This window comes from Fundulus heteroclitus, chromosome 6 (assembly GCF_011125445.2).
Source record: "Fundulus heteroclitus isolate FHET01 chromosome 6, MU-UCD_Fhet_4.1, whole genome shotgun sequence".
Classification (NCBI taxonomy): Eukaryota; Metazoa; Chordata; class Actinopteri; order Cyprinodontiformes; family Fundulidae; genus Fundulus; species Fundulus heteroclitus.
The window spans coordinates 13,741,760-13,764,445 of record NC_046366.1 but is presented as its reverse complement, the minus strand read 5'-3'; the positions used below and the strand labels follow the sequence as shown (position 1 = coordinate 13,764,445).

General features: G+C 42.1%; 1 protein-coding gene across 3 annotated transcripts in view; it reads left to right on the top strand.

The window, feature by feature from the left end:
• The first annotated feature begins 157 nt into the window (after positions 1–157).
• The window catches only part of kcnab1b (potassium voltage-gated channel, shaker-related subfamily, beta member 1 b), a 52,335-nt gene continuing 29,806 nt past the window's right edge, over positions 158–22,686 (top strand). The window contains exons 1-3 of one of the 3 annotated variants that reach the window (XM_036138101.1): positions 158–648; positions 8,304–8,453; positions 9,034–9,570. In XM_036138101.1, the coding sequence (XP_035993994.1) occupies positions 9,356–9,570 (215 nt within the window). In that variant the 5' untranslated portion in view covers positions 158–648; positions 8,304–8,453; positions 9,034–9,355. Of the gene's footprint in view, positions 649–8,015; positions 8,454–9,033; positions 9,571–22,686 lie in introns of those variants that run through there. The other 2 variants (XM_036138102.1, XM_036138100.1) reach the window with 2 other exon arrangements.

Here is a 22,686-nt window from a genome sequence, read left to right as displayed (position 1 = left end):
CCTTTGTCTGTTAAACGTTCGTCTAAGAATAAAGTCGGCATCACAGGTATGGCATGCAGCATGGCATGTCCCTGGCCTCCTCTCGCTTAGATCCTTTTCGTGACGTTTGTCGGTCAAGTTTATTTGTGTGCTCGTGTTAAGCATGTGTCGGACTGGCTTCACCGGGACACATGTGCATGCTGTGATGCGTGCAAACAGCGTGTCAGGATAATACTCTAAATCGCTTCATTAGTCCCTGTGCATTGCAGGAACAACGCAGCAAAGCAAACGCAGGTAGCCTGTCCTGTCTTGCACAGCCGGCGTCGTGCTGTGCTCACTCAGAGACGTGCGAAGGGCGACGTATATAGAACGGGATTTGCTGTCTGAAGCAGGGGTCCCATCAGCCTGCCCGGAACGTGTATCTTAAGGCAGCCTGTGGTGAGATCCTGGAGGCTGAGAGAGGGGCCAGGCGAGAATCGCTGCCCTAGTTTCATCCTGGAGAGGCGAGGGGGCGGGGGCCAGGTCGCCCACCTCAAACCCCGCCAGCTGGTCTTCAGAAGGTTTAGGAGCAAACGCTCCTCAGGAGCGGCAGAGGGTTGAGGACCATTTCCACCAACACACTGGTTTGTTTCTGGCATCTACTCATCCTCATGACTGCAAGGTCTACAGGTAGGACACCGTGTTCCTTGTTGGGGATCTAAAAACAGATGTTTTTTTGTTTTTTAATCCTTTGTAAATCCTAAAACTTTACACCATTATTCCCAACTTATCTTAACATGATCGACAAGTTTCAAAGTAGAGTCCCCAAGATTTGCTTGAATTAGATCCACATGACTTCTCTTTTCTTCCTCTGAGAAAAATAAATCCAATCAGAATCAGGATCAGAATAGATTTATTTTTCTCAGAGGAAGAAAAGGGAAGTCAAGCATGTTTGTGTAGGCTCCCTCCTTGTTTTCCGTTATTTATGTAGAAGTTAAACATCGATTCTGCTCAGCATCCTGATAAATGCCTAATGCTCTCATTAAGTTCCCGTCTAGCTCAGTGAGAGCCCCTAATTCTCCTGGATTATAAAGCTGCTGTTTAATGCATCACGCCGCCAGCAGTCCGCCTAACTTTAGCAGGTTTCAGCACCTGCAAGCAAATTAAAGTGCTTTGGAACATTATGTTTCATAAGAGGTGGTTATCAAAGCAAATAGATTATCCTAATAATCCGCCACACTATTAAAGTAAAGTAAGTTGATTCCAAACTGTTGCATTTCTTTGAAAAAGGTTAGATTTCAGATTTATTTGGAGGGAAAACATGCATGCTAAAGGCCGTAAAAAGCCGAGTGTTAGAGAAGTCAGGGAAACTTCTTTTCCAGGAGAAGGGGAGCTTCAATTATCCTTGAGTGTGTAGCAGTAACATCCACATGGATGGGAGGACCCAAGGGTTTTCAGCAGAACTTTGGCCAAATCATCACACTGCCTACACCGCCTTGCCCTGTTTCCATTGTGCACCTGCTTGCCTTATGTTCCCCAGGTAGTCCATTAATGAGAGCTTTACTTGCTTATGTCTTTGATGCCGGTTCACCATTGTTCCTCTCTGGGACCACTTTTGATAGATAGTGATTTCTGCAGAACACTGTGGAGCAGCACACAGAAGATGCGGTTTTGAAGATGCTCTGACCCAGGTGGCCCTTGTGGAATCTGCTGAAATTCTAAACTTTCTCATTTTTACAGTTTACATGAGCTTTGAGGAAAGACTTTGCTGCCTAGCGCATCCCATCCACTGAATGGCGCACCCCTGATGAAAGGATAATCAGTTCTTTTTGGCCATAATGTTATGCCTGGTTAGTGTAAATGCTTTAGTGTATGAGCTGCATTTCTTGTTGGATTTTACCTAATGTGATTTTAATTTAGCCTGCTCCGGCTTGTCACATCAGTTTATTTAATCTGCAGAAATAAACAGAGTTTAAGTGTTAAAGCTGAAAAAGAAACTAAAATATGTTTTGTAAGGTTGGAAAACTTGACTTTTAGCTTCGATTAAATGTACCGCAAGTCAAAGAGATGTCGTAAGACTGACATTCGGGTTTGTTACACCGAACTGTTCAAAATGCCAAATTTCTAAATCACTGATTATTATGGATTATAAGATTACCAACAGGATTGTTTTAACTTTATACAGGATGGAGATAAATTATTCTTCTTTTAGACCTCAGACTGTTTTAATCCCCAATAGCAAACATCCACAGAGAAAAATAATGTTGTTTTTTTTATATATAAATTGGTGAAACATTTGTCATATTTCACTCTTTCTTCCTCTTAAATACATGCAGGCATTAACAAAACTGGAATAGAAATAACAAAACATCCCGCTTTACTTTTAAATGCATTCACTGACCAGCACACACCTTATTAACAAGTTTACAAACTGAGATTGTTGGGTTAACAAACTTTGAGATTCCAAACAGTTTTCAGAATCTCAAGGTTTTCTTCTGGTTAATGAACTGATGAGGTCAGACGAAGCCAGGTCATGCCTCGTAAAAACTTTGGTTTCAAGGACCGTTGCAGGTGTTTGCTGTGTCCTTAGCATTCTGCCTTGTTGCAAACTATCACCCCTACAAGCGCTAATGTTGTTCAGGGCTGAAAGTGGCAGGAGTGGAGAAGAGATTGGGTACACCCTCAGCAGGCTGGCATTGAGCCAATCCAGAGACGCACGTCAAACCCGGCTGAACTTCCGGAGTCACTCCAAGGATCGGTTAACATAGCCTGCTGGTTCCTAGACTGTATGAGGAAACCAGATCACTTGCATGTGTGAAAATCAAGTTCATCCAGACACTAGTAGGACATGCACACAACAGGCAGAAAAGGCCCCAGTCAAGACTCCAACTGAGACCTTCTGGTTGTGAGAGCACGGTGCCAGCACACCACTTTGCAGCTACCAAAGTATTATTTTAATTAAATGTATAATCAATGACCTACTAACTAGGTTTTTCAGTATCAACTGACTGCAACAAGGGGTTTAAAACCGCCCTGTTAAGATGTCATCAACATATCGATTTCCTTACATTATAAAAACCAAAAAGGCTTTTCTTTCACTCACAACACATAGTGTCACTGTTCTTTATTCAAAACTAAGATGAAATGCAGAAAAAAAAAACATAGCATTTGGGAAAGTAGGCGGAGCCTCATTGCTTTTCAGTGATGTACAGGTAGCAATCATGGGCCGCTGATTAAACGAGCCTTATCAGCAGATGATCAGTAGCTGTGAGCACTTCCATAGGCTGAGGACTGGGCTCGTTACGTTAACATGTAGTCAAGACACAAGCACAAAGGCAACAATCACAGAGAAGCAGTTGACACTTGAAATGAATGTGAGTTCCGCAAATGTTTGATATGAACGGCATATTCCTCTGCATGTCCTTGAAAATTCCCCAGCTGCTCACCTCCTAACAGCATTTCCAAAGCGCTATAAGAAGCTACGAAGACAAAAAAAAAAATCTATTCACGTCCCTAGTGTTATCTAATGTACCACCAAGAGGCCATTTGCAAGCTGGAGATGCACGTGGCCCACACATGACAGGTTCCATCTGCAGGGACTGACACTGAGAAGACGTCGACGTTCGTCAGCGTCGTTACAGCGGATTCTAAGTGACAGACGGCGATGACAGAAGTGACGCTTCTGACGCCGCCGTTGAAAGACGGCTGCCCTTGCCTTTTCTGTCGAAGGCTCATAAAGCATTCTGCCTGCGTATCTGACTCGGAGTGAACATTCTTCACCAGCGCTTCACGCAGCGCGATCCATAGAGCTCCATAAATCTGGCAATTATGCCTTCACGCTGTCACAGTATAGGGACAGATGAAACAACCGAGGCTCCCTCTGTTGTGCTCTACGCGTAATGCATCCCAATGACCTGCACTCATCAAATAACAAGATTATGGACTTGTGATAGTGTACTGCTGTGGGGATGCCTATATTAGGGGGGGGGAATAATGTGAAAAAGATATGAGCCAAAGTTGAGTGGGAGAAGAATATTAAAAATGATCCTGCAGAGAGGAGGTGTGGCGCAGGAGTGACTTTGTGGACTGCTTGGAAGGATATCCCTCCTCATCAGATTTCAGCTTGCGTGACAGGAAGTCTCTAATGCTGCTCTGGCAACTGTTGGTGCTGCAGCGACTAGAGAAGATCCCTGCAATAATATAAGTGAGTTCATTAATGTGATGAGCCACAGGCGGTGCTATCAAGCGACGCTGACAGATGCTGTACCTGTTGGAAATGCACGGTTCACTCCTCCACAAAAGGCGTTCATCGCTCTCTGTTGTGCAGAGTCATGACAGCTCATTTCAACATCTGCACACTCACCTTATGGCTGCATCCAGCGGAGTTTTCAGTGAAACCCCTGAGGCAGAGCACACATGGCTTCAGGTAACTCTGTTTGCTGAGGCTTCGTGGTTTCAAGCAGGAGCATGAGAACTCCAGCTTTTCGTCGGCACACTTTTAGAACTGGATCAACAGAAGAAAACAGAGAGCTCGGAGGCAGCTCGTGACATTAAAAGTGTGTTTGCAGCCTCGTCCACGCTACGCAGTTACCCCTCCGCGGGCACTGAGGAATTACACCGTCGGGCCAAAGCTGGGTTCGCTGCGGGCAAAAATAGCCACACGAAGATAAAGTACCCGGCGAGGTGAAGCTGATGCAGCTTCTTTCTGTTTATTCTCAGAGGGTTGTGGGATTTTTAAAAGAGGCGCACGCTCATAGCACTTTTACACATCACAGCGAGTTTACGCATCCAGAGGATGCAAACAGTCGTGGGAGCAGTTTGCTGGGAGCCCTGGGGAGAGTTCTCCACCCCGTCTGCAAAAATCCTCCTTGATGTCTTTGGAGTTATTCCTGCTCTGACGTTGAGACCTACCATCCGTCAAAGTTCATGAAACGCTCGTGCAAACAACCTACAGCGAGCTGCAACAAACAGCGCTGTCAAGTTTGATTTGGGCCGGGCTGTGAGAGAGAGAGAGAGAGAGTTTCAGAGTCTGGGTGACTTGTAAAGGACTAAGATTGGCACATTTATGGCACTTTTGTTCAGACTTTAAGCTTTTTTATAGGTAGAGGATGCAATATGGAATGAATACAAACAAGAAAGTTTTTTTTGTGTGTTTAAATTCTCTTGACTCAGTAGCAAATTATTTTAGTGAGATCTAGAGCAGGGGTTCCCAGAGCAGGGGTTCCCAGAGCAGGGGTTGGAAACCCCAGTGGGTTGCGAGATGATCTCATGTTGATGATCTCATATTTCCTGCATTTTTTGTAAGAGTCCTTAAAATATGACTTTATTCTCATAATTTCACGACTTTGTTCTCGTATTATCGCAGTTATTTTGGGGGGTCGCAGGCCAAGAGGTTTGGGAACCCTTGATCTAGAGAACTCACAGGAACTGAAAATTGTTATGAAGAAAGCTCACAGAAGACACATTTTAGATTTCATTTCAGAACATCCAGTTGTTCTTCAACATGCTTTTATTTATTTTATTTTTTATTATTTGGCATGAGACAGCTGTTGTCCCGGAGCTGCTAACATGTGCAATTCATCGCTATAGCACAGAGACATGAGTCACACCATGCAGCTGCATGTAGAGTGCCCGGTGCAAAGAGCATTTGTTGTGTACAAGATGCAGATTCATAACGAGCTGGTAATGAGATCGCGTTTGCTGTAAATTAAGCACAAAACTTTGCCCTATTATTTAGCACGTTGCTGATGTTTTTGTTTTTTTTTCTTTATAAAGAAGGTAAACTGAACAGACAAGTCATTGAATAATTACATCATTGTATGAGCCTCTATTCTTCCAGACAGCTTTTGTTTTAATTTATGGATGCTTCTCATCCTCCTACTTCCTGTTTGCCCCCCATGTGTGTAATATGTAAGCACTTACCTCTGTTCACTTCCTGTCTGCAACAGTTTAGCGCTCACTCAGAAAATACTGGCAGTGTAAATGTGCTGATATACTATATTTGGTTGACTAGAAAATTGTAAAGCTTTAAATGTGAGGGTTTTTGAAATCACACATTTTTCAAAGGTTCATTAACTTGTTTATAACTTTCCGGTTTGGGTTCAGCCGGGCCAAATACTGAGGTTTTAATTCTTACCTGAACTTGATCCTGATACCAACGAACCTATAAAAATGTCCCATTTATGTCTTCTGAAGTGGAATCAAGCTTTGATGACTCTCAAACTGTGAGCTGGAATTGTTTCCAGCTAGCAGTTCGTAAACTATGTTTTGAATCAATTTAAGCATTTCGAACCATTCTTAAAGGTTAGAGTGATGTGGTAGGAAAATCAAATGATGAGGAAAACGATGAAGTGGTCAAGTTCCAGCACTTTATTGAGGAACAGAGCAGAGGTTGCATAGATGGAAGTAATCACACCCAACAGTCCATCTGCAGACTCCGTCCGCCCTGTCTCTGTCTGGCCCTCGTTCTCACCTCTTACTAATGCCTGACCGCAGCCTTGCTGTGAGACGAAACAAAGACAGTCACATCCTATTCATTATCCCGCAGAGCAAATATGCCAACATTGACCTTGGCAATCAGCAGATAGTAGAGCTGATGTGCAGTTCTCGTGTCTCCAGTGCTCACATGTTTGAAGTGGCTTCAGGTCCCAGTGACTTTAGGATAATAATCCAGTAACAGGTGACCAGATGACCACCAGATGGATGTTGCTGACTCGCTCAGCTCCACTGCTTCTCCTTGTTCCAGACCCGTATTAAGACAATGTGGTGCCCCTGGGCACTATACCTTAAAGCCCCCCCCCTTACCCGTGCTGTCCTCCGGTCAAAAACATCAGACATAATCAAGGGGATTTCTGTAATGTAATTTACTATTTACTAACTTACACAACTACATGTAGGCATATGAGCAGTGAGCAATATTCAAATATATCATTTTAAAATGTTGAAATCAAAAAAATCTTGATTTATTTATCATTTATTATTATTGCGACATCAGTGTTCACAAAACGAATAATGCATGGTCTTTCAACAATTTCAAGTAAATAATATAACAATTCATGAAAAATATATTTTTAAAGCATGTGTCATGAGGTGCCCCCCCCCCCCCATGGTTGGTGCCCCTGGGCACTGGCCCTTATGGATAATCCGGCCCTGCTTGTTCACTCATTGTGTGCACGCAAAATATCATACTTCTGGTCAGGTGGTCTTGTTATGGTAAATATACCCTAACAAATAGAGCCAAAGCAAAGAGTACAACACAGAAATACAATATAATAAGCCAACAGGGTGCGATAGTTTGATCGGAAAACGTTTGTATGCAATCAGAGCGAGCGACTGGCGTAGAAATTGGTAAAGTCATAGTCTATGACTAGGCCCCTTTTAAAAATCAGCAATATAAATAAACGTGTTTGAGCACAATTTAGGCTCCCTGGGATGAGTTTTTTTTTACCAGTGTCGACTCTATCAAACAGCATCACAACGATCTAAATAAAGCTGGGGGAGCCTCGAGGTGTGCGGATGTCCAATGAACCGTGAGATCTGCCATTGTCACATTACTGCTACATGGGGGAAGAAAGTAAGGCGCTGCTCTGCTCAGTGGCTCTCATGCTTTATTACTCTATCCCACTCTAACTTCTCCACGCTCAACATCTGCTCCGACAACTCGCTGGAAATTCTCATTTGCAAGACTGCGATGAATTTTGAAGCAGGTTGCCTTTTGTAGATCAAAGACTGGAACGGCATGATTTTATATGATTGAAGCTGCGCTCTGAGGAGGGGATTTGAGATGAAAGCGTACGTTTGGGGTTGAAATGTACAGCGAGGCGAACCGTGCTCAAGATAATGTGTAATTAACCAGCTTAATCCACCTTGACACGATGCCTAAGGTGGATGCCTTCAGACAACAGAGCACACACACACACACACACACGCACACACACATCGTTATTCCCATTCACATGGAGCTCTCTCTCTCTCTCTCTCTATGTGGCGCCATAGTGTAAAACACTGCAGCTCTTCCAGACACAGAGTCAGCGCCAGTTGCCTATAACACACACACACGCACACACACACACGCACGCACAGAGCCGTCCTCATTCGGCGACCGGCTCACTTTCTCACCACACGCTGCTCCTCGCCTCCTCACTGCATCTGCCTCCTTCTGAAGTGAGGTACCATGCATCCTCCTCTGCGTGCCTCCTCCTCGCTGGCTGTCCGTTACATCTCCAGGGTCACTTCCTCGTCCAGGGCTGTCATGCTGCAGGGATCATAGAAAAGCTCAGCGGCTTCCACCAGGATTCTGGACACGGGACAAAGCTTCTTTTTTTTTTTTTCTTCGTCGCTTCTAGGGGGAAACGCCGCGTGTGCTGGGATGCAGATCCGCACGGGACTTCTGCTCTCCGTGAACGCAGACCGGTCCTTCTCAAAGTTGTGAGGGAGTCATAAGACATCCATCCTCCTTTGTGCATCTCTCTTGTTGATCACCAGCAACTCGCTGTGTAAGAACACTTGCCTCGGTCGGGGCTCGGTTTTTTTTGCCTGCCGCTGTTTACCAGAAAACATGTTTTGCATGCACAGTTTTAACCCGAGAGCCTGAGCCGCTCTCTGAAAGCATGCCGTTTATTGTTAGGATGTGTGCTGGGGGAAGTGAGTCTCTGTAAATGTGTTGCATGCTCTATAACAGTGTCAGCAGCCCAGTCTGCTGGTGCAGTGTTACTCTCCTCACATTAAGTGCTTGGCTAAAGGTTTAGCTGCAGTTGGAGGGTGCAAGGGACTGGTATCCTAACACAACCTTTTGAAGAATTCTGCATCGAGCGAGACAAGCAGAAGGGATGTCGTTCCACAGGGAGCTAAATATGCATTTGAAAAGTGGCAAAACGTTAAAAGACGTGTTGAAAATAGGACTGCAGAGACAACAAAAGCTGTGGCATGTTTAAACGTGTTTTACATTGGGAAGAAATATAAAGCAGACAACAAACAAAACGCCTTCCTCCTATAATCAAGTCTTTCTTCTGACTGAGTCCTTATTGGTGTGACTCATTCTTCTCCCTTCATCTCCATCCTTTCTTCAATCACCAGGTGCAGTGAGACCGGCTCTGGATCCCCACCGCAGCTCCTCACACCCTGACCAAGACCGCCGGCATGCCCAGCTGCGAGAGGCTGCATAAGACAACGATTCCTCTCTAAAAAAATAAACTGAATAACCTCATCATTGCCTGCTGCAATTTCCATATGAGATTGAGCAGAATTAGGCTGGGTTGGCCCAGACCCCCTCGCATTCAACTTCACTCAGTCTGAGTTCTAGCCTCTACAGACAGGAAGGAAGAATCTCAAGGACTTTGAGGACACCAACGGGGGTGTTATTTGTCTCGGAGCAGCTAGTGGGCTTGCGCCAGCAGCCATGCAGGTGTCCTTTGCATGTACGGACCACGGCCTCAAGGCCCCTCGCAATGGGGAGCACAGCAAGCAGAACGCCACCAGCCCCAACACGACCAGCCACGCCCGAGCCCGCTTCCGCACGGTGGCCCTGATCGCCCGCAGCCTGGGCTCCTTCACCCACCGCTACCACCACAACCTGAAGGAGTCCACCGCCAAGCTGACCGGCATGAAATACCGGTATGTAAGATGGTGACTGACTTTTTTTTTTATGAGTAGTATTTAAACAGAAGAAACAGGTGGTGAAAAGGGCATGACAAAAAGTTAAAGGGGGTGGGGGGGAAACGACGACGATGCATGAGCAGTGAGTTGAAATTGTTTGAGTTTGACGTTTTGTCACAGCCACTGATTTATCTTGACAGAGTAAAACATGTCAATTTAAAAGGTTTGATCTATTTTGGAGAAACACATTGAACTGACAGTGCCTTGGAAAAAGAAAAAAAAAACTCATTCTTCCTTTAAATCTTTCACACTTTGTCACAGAAAAGCCTCAAGCTTCACTTTATGTTGCTGGGATTTGATCAGCATAATCGGGAAGGGGAATAAAGATGGTACATTGTTTTCTAAATATTTAAATGAATTCTGACAGTGTGGCTTGCATGGGTCATGCTTATGCTGAGTGAAGCGGGTCCACCATTCTATCGTACTTCTGGATCGGCACGGATCTCCGCTCCAGTCCTTTGCAGCTGGCAACAGATTTTCTCTCAGTACTGCCATGCATTTATCTCCTTCCATCTCCTCATAAACTCAGACCAGCCTCTCTGTCCCTGGTTGCGAAACAAAAAAAACCTTCCCACAGCATGACGCTACTACTGCCATGCTTTGATACTGTAGGGTGATGTTAGTTCTCAGCCACAGGTGATGTTTGGCATGAAGGTCAAAAAGTTTGATTTGGCTTCGTCTGACCAGAGCACGTGAGGCAACTCAATCAATCAATCAATCAATCAATCAATCGATCGATCAATCAATCAATCAATCAATCAATCAATCAATCGATCGATCGATCGATCGATCGATCGATCGATCGATCAATCAATCAATCAATCAATCAATCAATCGATCGATCGATCAATCGATCGATCGATCGATCAATCAATCAATTTTATTGTCAACTACAATTTGCATTGCGGTCGAAAATTCAGTTCCACCGTCCATCAACTCCCACTTTGCAGCTTTTTTTTCTTGCCACCTTTTCATCAAAAGCCAAATCGCACAACTCACAATCTCCGCGGCTCCTCCAGATTGATCGTGAACCTGCAGGATGCTTCACTCACCTCCTTGCCCGCACTGTCCTTTTAAGGCGGAGGGCCACGACCTGGTAGCTTTTCAGTTAATACACTTTCCATTTTCAGACGCCGCATTAAACAGCGCTGCGTTAGAGAAGCCTAACCCTGTCTGAAACTTCCCTACAACGTTATAGCCTTTTACACAGCAGCTCAGGTATGGTGAGGTTAAATCACATACCTGTGGACTGTATTTACTAATTAGGTGACCTCTTTAGGCAAAAGGCTGCTTTTATTTAGGGGAGAAAACATAAAGGGTCCAAATAGAAATGCATGCCATCTATTTATTTGCCTCCCACTTCAATAATAATTACATTGTATTAAGGGAACTAAAAGTAAGTAAAATTTTCTTCAAATGAGTGTAGTTGTCCTGGATTTGCTCTGGTAAATAAGATTATCTGCAAAGTATTTTTACCCCTAAAGTGAGATAATTAGAAATACTGCACTTGAAATAAGATGACGGAGATGAGTTGTTCCTATTTTAATTGCAAAAATCTTATTCCAATGGGAGATCATTTAAACTTGCCCGCTCAAGTCAAGGACAAATGCACTCATTTCAAGAAAGTTGTACTTACTTTTAGTTCGGTTTTTGCAGTGTAGGCACTGCTTTGTGTTGGTCTATCCCATAAGATTCCACTAAACATCGTTGAACTTTGTGGCTGTAATGAGAAAATGTGCTCCAATGTTTAAACAGTATGAATAAATTAGTGAGGCGCCGTATTATTAGACAGGATACACCACTTACCGATTTGCACTGGCACCAAAAATGCAGTCAGAAAAAGAAAAAAAAAAATACCCCAGATAAAGATTACAGCAAATGTGATTTTACAGCACGCTGAACTGAAATTAGCCGTCCACTGTTTGTGCCTCCATGTCAACGCTGGGTTTGATCTTTCAGGTCTTAGTTTAACACTGCGACTATTCTGCATGCAGTTCCCCCTAATGACTTGCCACCATCGCACCGCGCATTCTGGAAAGTGTGACAGTAAAGCTGTGCAGCGCGGGTGGCGAAGCTCTCCGTGTGTGCCTGTGTGGGAGTTGTAACAAAGCCGGGCCAAGTAAACAATGCGCTCTTATCTACACCGATGGGCTCTTAACCCAGACCGTGGGAGCAAAGCAGGAGTTTTGACCTCTCCGCGGCACGTGGCATCGCAGTTTACCGAGTCAGGATCAAGAGAGAGACGAGAAAGGATGGAGTTAGAGATGGAGAAAAAGGAAGGCGAGGCAAGGCAAGGCAAGTTTATTCAGGAAGCACTCTTCGGTAACGAGACCATTCGAAAGTGCCGAAGGACGGAGCCAAAGAGTTCACACTAAAAGAGGCAATCAGCAGACCATTGGCGGGTTTTATGCACGGCGGCTAACGTGTGATAAGTGCCTGTCACGCGTTCTTGTCTCGTTTCCATGACGGCGATAATATAGCCAACGTCTGCCAGCTCTCGAGGAAAGCCCGTCGATCGCTGTTGTTTAAAACAGCTCAGAATCTGTTCAGCTGTTTTTGTCTTAGGAGTTACCTCTGGACTTTGATCGTCCCTGCGGAAGAGAAAAGAGCTTAGACTACTTTCACCTCAAAGAATCAAGCCGTGTACAGTAACACACATCCCTCCTCCCTCTTCAAACACCCGAATCAAAGCGTTCAGCAGATATTTTTTTTGTTCTTTCGGATGCTACCTGACAGGGAATCTCTCCCTTCTTTTTTTTTTTTTGCTTGAACTGAAGGCAAGTTCACAACCAACCAAACCCGTGTTCTACAAGTTCTTTGAAGCTCTATATTGGGTTTGACAAATCTCACGGAGATTTCGTTCGCTCAAAGACGAGAGTTGTGGGCGTACGCTTTCTGGCACATTTGGTTCAAGCAAACCAGTACATGTGTACGCGTTTGATGCGTGCGGCATTGAGCTTTCACACTGAGAACATCTGAAGGCGTAGCAAGTCGAAGCAGAAGAGTGCAGTGCACAGCAAGCAGGCCTAAACTAATAATACCACCACCCCCAGCAATCTTGCTGTCATGGTGATCCAAATATAGTGTACTTCTAATTGCAGTGTTCCCTGGTTGCAACTTTTCAAGGTTTTTTTTCCTCTTAAAAAAAAAAAAAGCAGAATAACGTATTGGCAGCCCAAATATAGATCTAATGTAAGATGGATCACAGGTGAAGTGTCTTGCAAATACACTTGTACCTCTAACTTTTAACGTCACATTACAGCCATAAAATCAAATTCACTTTCTTGCCATAGTATGTAGTGTATTATTGAGAAGTGGACGAAAAATTAATGTGGTTTTAATTTATTTATTTTTTATTAACTACAAGTCTGAGGAACGGTCATATTCAATATTCAAATGTAAATGTCAATGTTTTGAGTCAATACTTTGCAAAACCATGCATCTTCTCCCCCCCCCCCATAGAGAACCAATCCCTCATCTGTGTAGCATCCAGTCATCAAGCTCCTCAGTATATCTCCCTGTTTAATTCCTCCTTGTCAGACCTGCCTGTTTCCTTCGATTCTTGTTAGTTCTTGGTGCGTTGCTTGGTGTCCTTGCTTTCCATGCTCCTCATCCTATGGATTTTGATCTTTAGAACATATCTTTTGTGGTACTTTTGGTCTTTATTCACATTAATCAGATAGAAAATGGGCAAAGAGAGAAACAACAGAGGTCTTAAGGTTGAATCGAACCCCAGTCGAGTTGCATCTGGAAAAACAGCTTTCGTTCAAAGAAGGCACACTCTACCTCTACGACATGAACGATCCATGTTGCTCTTTGTTCACTAATGTTCTCTAACAAACCTTTGAAGCTTACAAAAAAACTGCTGAATCTCTACAGAGATCAAATTACACAAATTAAGTCAACTGCTCAGCAATTAAGTGACTTCTGAAAGGGGCTGGATTCAAATACATGCCACTTCTTAGATTTATTTCTAAGATATATGTTGGTCTGTTGCATAAAATCCCACCAAAATACATTGATATTAGTGGCTGCAATGTGGGGGAAAAAAATAGATAGCTTGAAGGGGTATTAAATGGATTTGCAAGGCGCTTTACTTTGTTGTTAATTATAGGGATGTCCTGGTTGCCTTGACTGAGGCCTTTTGACAGTGAAAGGGGCTTGACGATGAGTCTGCTTGGATGGTTTAAAGTTGTCCTGCAGAATGACACGTGAAAACCCCCCTCTGTTGAGGCTTATCAGCAACCAGCAGAGAGTGAGTCTCCTCGAGACGTGCCTACATTCGTGTGAGCGGACTCATTTTCCGTGTTAGCCAGGAAATGTGTTTGGTGCTGCTCATTCAAAGGTTTTGGCTACACTAAAGCTCACAAGTAAGCCGAATAAAACTTTCTTTTAAAAAACTGAACCCTAGTAGTTTCTGTCCTATTTGTTAGACAGACTCAGCCCGAGAGTGAAAATCACTCTCGCATCCATGGATGCGTCTCCAGCGCCTCCTCTCTTATCGTTTTAATTAGTTTCAATATTTCCCTCCTTGGAGTCCCCTTTATTTAATAGAGCAATGAACTATCAGGCCTTGCAGGGAAATTACCAGGGAAAGTGAATTGTGCTAAACAGTCTGATTTCTCCCCCAAGTCCCGAGTTTTTAGGTGGGATCTCATCAGCGGAGACCCCGAAAATCCTCGATTTGCATTGCGCTGCTATCATACAGCCAGCTTTGTTGAAGAAGTTAGTCAAGGACATTTTCAGCACATTCTACTGTAGAGTATTTTTACATTTTAAGCAGCAAGTCAGCAAGAAATCTGCTGCTGTTCTTTGGTTGGCAGCTCATTTATATAAACCGTTTGAATCCCTGGGATTGCACAGCATGCAGATTGTTCTGGTATTTCTGACCACAAACATAAGAGAAAAAAAACTCCCAGACGTTCTGCTCTTCTTGGTTGCCTGCTACTCTGTATTCACTTTGTGTTTTTGTTACATAGCAAACATAGAGGGATCATTCATGTGTATGTGTGTGTGCGCAAATTTGCATGACTTCATGCCCGTCTGCTCTTATGTAACCAATCATGATGTTTTCAGGGCTGTGATTCCCCCTTTTATCTCTGTCAACCCTTGATACATGAAATTAGTTTTTTTTGTTCCAGCACCACCAACCTCAGTGTTTATCTCAGCTGTTATGTGAATTGCTAATAATCTGAGCCAACACCGTTGCACAACAGGAGCCCTCTAGCATGGAATTGCACTCTGCCTAAAGACCAAATAGGCCCCCAAGGATAGTCCTCCTGCTTAAACCGCCAGGAAGTTGCATGAGCCAGCCTCATTTTAATTAAAGGTCAAAAGCAAAATTGTTTTTCTACAAGCCTAATGTTTGTTTCAAGCGTATAAGGAATGCTCTCTTTTTTCACGTCTTTCTTCTTAATCGGCCTCCAAACAGGCTGTAAACACAGAGATAATTAGGGGCGATAAAACAGAAAGAAAGCCTTTGTGCATGCCTGTAATCCTTGCTGTAAACCATGACTGTAAAGTGGAAAACAATGCTTGCCGGCTGTGTTGAAAAGATTGAATATTCTGATAGAGACGCCCTGAAATAAATCAGAGCCTTAGTCTGACTTCTTAGCAGAAAACTGGCAAAAGGTCACAGAAACACAAGGTGTGTTGGTTCAAAAGAATTGCCTGGGTAAATAAGTTGTGGCAATAGTATTTAATGTATATCTTTTGCTGCAGTTACCAAACAATAAGGATTTGATGTGAAGAACAAAATTAAATGTTCCCTAGTTTATCTTGCTCTCCCAAACATTAGCAGTATGCTCAATACACTACTACAGATCTGCTCAAATGTTGAAATGCAGGTTTAGTTAAGCAGACGCGCCGATTATATGTTTCCTCCTGACAAAAGTTACAACACCCTCCCCAAATCGGCTGATTGTCGAGTTGAGTTTGTGACCCCAAGATGCCACTGTTTGCTGTCCTTTTCTAATAGTGATCCTTTTCGAGATTTTTTTACACTCCTACCATCATCCTCACTTTATCCACAGTTTCAAGACAAATTTGTGTCCCGATGCAGTCTTCTTGGACCTGGTGACTGTTCCCGTTGTATTACACTTTTTTAATTCTCTCTCACTGTTGCCAGGGGCAAGTTTTGGTGTTTTTCTTGTAGCCATTTCTTAAAGGAGCAACAAGCGAAATGTCACTATTTTAGATAGAACTAAAGATTAGTAATGTGAAGAGCTAAGGTGATATTTCAGATGGACTATGTACTTACATCACACCACAGCTCTCTGCATTGTTCTCCAGTCTCTTGTTTACGAAGCCTGGCCAGGCCGCGCATGCATGTACGTGCATGTGAACAGCTGCTTAGCAGGGCTTAGCCCCCTTGCCCTAAAATACCACCATCAGAGCAGTGCAGCAATGGAGCAAAATGGCGGAGAGCACTCCCAGTAGATCAAAATGTTCTCTTGCTTACAGCATTATAAAGTTATGACTTACTTACTTCTTCACAAGAAATGTTCTTCTAAAAGGTGAAGCTATTTTGCTGTGTTTTTGTCTTTTACAAATATGCACATAGGAGGCAACGGTTGAGAAGGGAATGAAAGGGGCTTGTCGCAGATGTTGTTTTGGTCTACAGACAGTGCTCAAGCACCACCTAGTGGTGGAATATCGCTTATTGTTCCTTTAAGTTATGAAAATCAACACACACCTAACTATCTTGAATGGTGTGTTCTCCTTTCTTTTCCATTTTGAAGAGTGGCTTGAGGAAACAGGCCTTGGTACCTTGCCATATTTATAGGGAACCAGAATGTTATGGATTGCTAAATGAAAGTCCCTAGACTTATTTTAAAAAAAAGTAAAGATGCAGTAAAATTTATTATACTTACATCATTTATTTTATTAAAATTGTTTTGGGCACCAATAGTGATTTTATAAGAAATAATGATTTCACGACTCCACTGGCCTGCTTGTCAAAACCTAAAACAGTGCATTCTAAAAACCTGCATTTGTGCCAACAGGTTTAGACTCATGGGTAACACCAGATGTCCCAATAATAATAGAGAGGTGCTGTGAGTTAATTAAAAGTGGGTAAATTGAAAAATATATAGAAACATATTTTTTGCACTATTCTAAAGTGCATCAGAGCATACTATAACTTTCATAAAGTTATGACGTTATGGACCTTCAGACAAAACGTCTGTTTAATTGGAGGCATACGAATGTCACTGAAAGAAAACATTAGAACTATTTCTGTAATCATTTTATTTGGACAATCTACCTCATGGAATAATCCAACCACAGGTGTCCAAAATCTGGTCTTTGAGGAACACCCCAGACACCTTTTTATTTAAATCTTTTACATTTAGTGCTTTCAATAAACATGGGCAATACAAACCATTTTGCTCTTGCATTAGATACTTATGAATTCAAATTTTCCTTTGCTTTTTTTCCCCCTGCTTGACAACTTTTATGTGTCACTGATATAAGAACTCCAGAACACCCAAAGGGTAAATGAGTAATGGTAATGAACATAACATTTAGGTTGAGACTCATCTCTACTTCTGTCAAATGGCATTTATTTTATAGGAACTGCTGAGGTTGATTAAAGGGTAGATACAATTAGAGTTGCCTTAACATTTGATCACTTTGGGATTGTGTTTGATAAGAGGATTGTTTCTTCTCCTTTTTTATACCATCTGACCAAAATAAAAAATATATATAAGGAAAATTAAATGTGGAAAGCTGATTTCATTTAAAAAGAAATTTCTAACTGCCTGTTTTTCTCGCTGCCTACAGAATAAATATACTGGAATCAAAGGTTCAGTTTTTCAAAATTGTTCCAGTTTGATATCATGCTTCTGGAATAATAGATTAATTAATTTAAAGGCCGTACCGTCTTTCATGTTTCTTTGGGATTAAATTACAGGAAATGCCAAAAGTCTGTACAAAAAAAGCAGTGTGCAAATGTAAATCTGTGTAGGTTCATGTCTACTGCATTAAAATGAAAAGACAATGTTGACTTTGACCCTGTGGAAAAACTAAACAAAGAGTCATGTTCAAGCTCTTCACCACAAACACTGTCACACACACAAACCCAGTATACAGATATTTTCATTGTGCAGGGCGCTGTGGGGAACTTGCTGTCATTTCCAATCTCTTATTCTGTGTCACAGAGATTTCTTTTTCTTTGGAGGGTGTCTGCAGGGTCCCGGGGCTTGGACTTTGAATTGTGCAACCTTTTCAGATGTCTCTTTGTTTCTGCATTCCTCCCTTCATCATCAACTCCACTTTACTTCCCTCGGCTACTTCCTTCACGCATCCTACTGAATTCGTATGTGCTTAATATTATCATGATTTCAAAACATTTCCCTTAACGTTGCTTCGTTTAGCATGCACAGCGTTTTCCAACCACGCATCCTTTTAGATCTTATTATGTTCACAGTATAATTTGCCAAACTCTCTCCACTGAATTATTTTGATAACAACGTTATGGTTGCCACCAAGACAGCCGTGGGAACCGAGGAGGTAGGTGGTGTCTAATCCCTTTGCCTAACAAGGTTGGTTTGTGTGGGTTTGCTTAGGTTACGTTAATCCCCTGCGAGGAAGAAGTTTCTTCCATTTATTCCAGACCTTGGCAGGAGAGTTTGTTGACAATATTGGTTTAAAACAAAATTATAAGACATCCTCCAATGCACCTTGGGACCAGCAAAAGTGCTTTTCTAGGAAACCAAATTAATTTCTCCACAGCAAGAGACCTTTCCTCCTATGGCTTAGCCCCGATATTAAACGTAATATATCAGATCGACTAAGAATAGAAGTGCATCCAGCTTAGCAGCTCGCAGCAGGATGCTCATAAGTGGTGACACGTTTGTGTGAGTGGGCGTTATCAAATGAATCATTTGTCATTTTACTTTAAGGGCTCTTTTGGCCACCATCCAAGCGTGAGAGGCCATGCCGTACTGTGGATGTGTATGTTTGTGCAGACAAACTCTCAGGTTCCTTATAGGTTTATGTTCCCAGACAGAACCCGAGGTACGGCAGCCCTTTGTTTTCACCCATCTCCAACATGCACTTGTGCTACAAAAATCACAACAAATCAAAACAAAGCACCACAATTTCTAGTCAATAGCACAGGCGTGTCCAAAGTGCAGCCCGGGGGGCATTTGCAGCCCCTGTGCTGATTTTGTCCACCCCCCCGACTGCATTTCGAGAATGATTTGGCTGACCAGCACTGGTGGCTGGTGCAGATGTGAACATTTTGATTTTTGATTTGGACAAAATTAACACAGACAAGTTCAAATCTTAGTTCAATCTGAAAAACTCACAGAGAAAGAAATAGCAATTAGAAGGATTTTATTGACACAATATTTTAAGTCTTTGGCGCTCAGACCTCGGCAGGAACATTAATGCTGAATTATACTTTAATATGCATAAGTAGATGTATGAGAACAGGGATGTTCCCCCAGATCTGAAACTGGTGGTGGAGTGGAGATAAAAGAAGTTAGTTCAGTCCATATGATGATCTGTTTAAGATAGATGTCCAACTTGATAAACACAGGTTTGCATGAACTGTCCATGATGAGCAAGCTTGAAGCGACTGTGGAGAGGAAAAACTCCCCTTTGGGAAGAAACCTCTGGCAGAACCGGGCCCAACATGGTGGTCTTCTGCCGGACCAATAACGGGGTGATAGGGAGTGATGAAGACTGAAGGGAGAAAACACTCTGATGGGTTGAGGATGGAGGAACGTCTTGGAAGCTAGATGAACTCAGCTATGATGGTGGAGAAGGGGTTGGGGGTGGGTTGAATCGGACATCTGATTCGTAATCCGACATGCAATCCGTTTGCGCTTGCTGGTTAGCAGGCTGAGACGTGGATTTGAAGTTGCTTTTAAGATGAGCGTGGTATGCTGATTGGGCTTCATGGAGGTGCGGTTCGTAGCTGATTGGCTCACATTAGAGGCGGATCGGACTCTGAATGGAGGCAGGCGATGAGTTTCTTCGATTGAACTTGCGCTTCAGCTTCATAACAATAATTTGTCTTTTAATAACCATACATTTTACATGCTTTTTAATTCAACTTGTAAACAGGATTACATTTATCCAATGACTTTTACTCAAATGCAGACTTGGTGTGTGTTAAAATTTGATTGGTATTCATTTATTAAAATTGCGTAAATACAGATAGTCTAATTTGTTTATTTAAATATATAATCATATTTTTGTAGATCAGGTAAAAATAAATTCACAGCAAATGTTTGATTATGTTATTTTTATTTTTATTTTTTTTGGCCCTCGAGTGCTTTTGACGCGACCATTTTGGCCCACTAGCTGAAAAGTTTGGACCCCCCCCAATAGCATAACTAGCATAGGAGAAAAAGCAAGTTAACTCATAAAAATTAATAAAACACTTCAGCATCAGCATCCAGTCATCTTCTAAACCTATTATCAACAGGCCCTGAGACGCCTCCTGCATTCTAGCTCATCTCTCTTTTTAAAAAAAATCATTAACGAGGTTCATAAACAGAAGGACGAATGAATGTTTATATCGATGGTGTTTACAGAGTAGTACCCTGTACCATCTTTCTGACTTCAAGAAGTCATTTTCAATATATTCTGAGCTCTAAGCGTGTGCGGTATCTAACATCGTGTTAGCTGCTTGACTGAGAGAAGAGCTCAGGTGACTGGAGGGCCTGCGTGCCATTGATCTTACCAGAGTGTTGATCTGAGATTTGGATTCAACGGTTACATTTCCACACCAGCTGGTTAAACCGTATTCTATTGTTGCTTTGTGAAACATTAGTGTGATCGCTTTGGAGAAACCAAACAATCGGAGTTTCCAGATATGATGAAGGCGCCGATGAATCTACGCAGAAACCTTTGCAACTCAACTTACTGTCTACTGTCTATTGTCCTGGTGATATAAGGTGAATACAAGCAGAGGTGGATAGAGTAGCTAAAAGTTGTTCTCACATAAGAGTAGAACCACATTTTTTACTCAAGTAACAGTAAAAAGTTGCCAACCAAAAAGTTACTCAAACGTAAAAAAAAAAAAAATAAAGTATTAGGTAAGAAGGCTACTTAAGTACCTATTAGCTATCAAGAATAGCTAATCGTAACAGCTGATTAATTTTATTTAAAAATTATGAAATTGGCCGGGCAAACATAATAGGTTTTGTACAAATTCTGGTAGTTTTAAAGATTAAAATAAAATGAAAATAAAATAAAACTTATGAAATCAGTACTTAGAGCAGTTAATGTTTATGCAGTATTTTTATGCATAATACTTCCAATGACAATATCTACTGTTTACTGTATGTTCACTTGACCTCCAAATGGCTCAATGAGCTAGGCATAAAAAAAAAAAAAACATTAAAATAATGAAGCTTGTGTGCCAACAAGAAGTCACACTTCAGCATAAACTGTATGTGTCTCTCTGGTGCATTTTTGATTAAAACAAGCCTGTTTTTTATTCAACGAAGTTCCTCATGGTGGGTAGAGTAGACAAAAATGTGACTCAAGTAAGAGTAGTAATGTTTTTTTTAATAATGTTGCTCAAGTAAAAGTAAAAAATACAGTGCAGTAAATCTACCCATAAAAGTAAAAGTTGTTGAAAAAGTTAGTCAAGGAAATGTAACTGAGTAAATTTGACTAGCGACTACCCACCTCTTAATACAAGGTAGTGTCAGCTATACCACAGCAATTAGGTTGTGTCAATATTCACTAAACTAATATTTATGTAATGAGCCTCAGAATGATCCTTTCATGTCTGTATAAAGCTGCTACATCTGAACTTGGGGGGTGGGGGGGTCGGTTGTTTTAAAAAGGCTGCTGCCAGCTCTGTAAATGTTAGTTCAAGAAGCTTTTGTGGTTATATATTTTTAATGAATGAGGCCATAACTTTATAAGAAAGACTTGAAAATGAGGTAAAACACAAAAGTGGTTGTAGTGAACACTTAATATTTGTACTTATTTTTGAAATACCTTTATTTTTACCTCAATAAACATTTTAAATCATCTGTTCTGACCACTTTCACACATGAAGATCACTGGTGGCGAATCTCTTTCTACCTGAATTTCCCATGTTAATATTTATTGTAATTAGCTAAACAATGCACATGTGACTGATTTAAAGGTTGAAATAAAGCAGAATGAAGTTTTGAGCATGGAACTAACCCTAAGATTATAAAATTCTTTTATTGCATTGGCTCCTTTTAGAATAGCCGTTTGCTTTGACCTTCAATGGACCAACTAATCTAAATTTATACTAAATAAATATGTTAATACCTATCTATTCTGGGTAGTATTTCACCTTTTACCACAATCTCAGTCCCAAAATGTTGAACAATCCCTTTAAGCAACAACACTGAAACACAAAACTGCAATACAGCACAGCTTTCCAAACACAGCCAACCTCATTATAAAATCTACAAAGTAATTTTTTTTTTTTTTAAATTGCTGGACCGTTGCGGTTCAAGTAATTCTGCAAACATTAAAAGAGACTCAATCAATCTCCATCCGTTTCAACAATTAAACAAATGCTTTATGAAGGGCCATTAGCAACAAATTCAGCAATGAACATTCCTGGACACAGCTCAGCCTTACCCTTAAAAAACCCCAACCAAACCCACTCAGACTGGCTCTAACGAACAGCCCCGCCCTTCCCTCCACTCTACCATGGATCAGCGCTCTCATTCTATAATACATCACAGAGGCAGAGGCTGCAATTTCCAAACTTCTCTGCCGATTTACAGACAGGAACCAATCCCTGCTGGGAGAGCTGTCGCTCGGTACTGGTTACCTAATTACACACTTAGGTGTTCACATGTAAATCCTCTTATTTCATAATTTCGCCTCTCTTCCCTTTACGGTTCACTTGAAATGAACTTTATGCGTCTTAGCTTTGAGCAGCTAATTGAACTGGCTGATGGCAGTGTTAGCACAGGCTTTGAATCACCTTCGGTTCGACAGGCGCCGTTTCGGGGCACAGGAAAATGACTGCTGTCGGTGTTTTACAGCCTCGTTTGTCGTAATGAGTTAGTGCCTGCAAAGCGTAGCAGACGGCAGAGTGCCTTATACCATAATTGGACA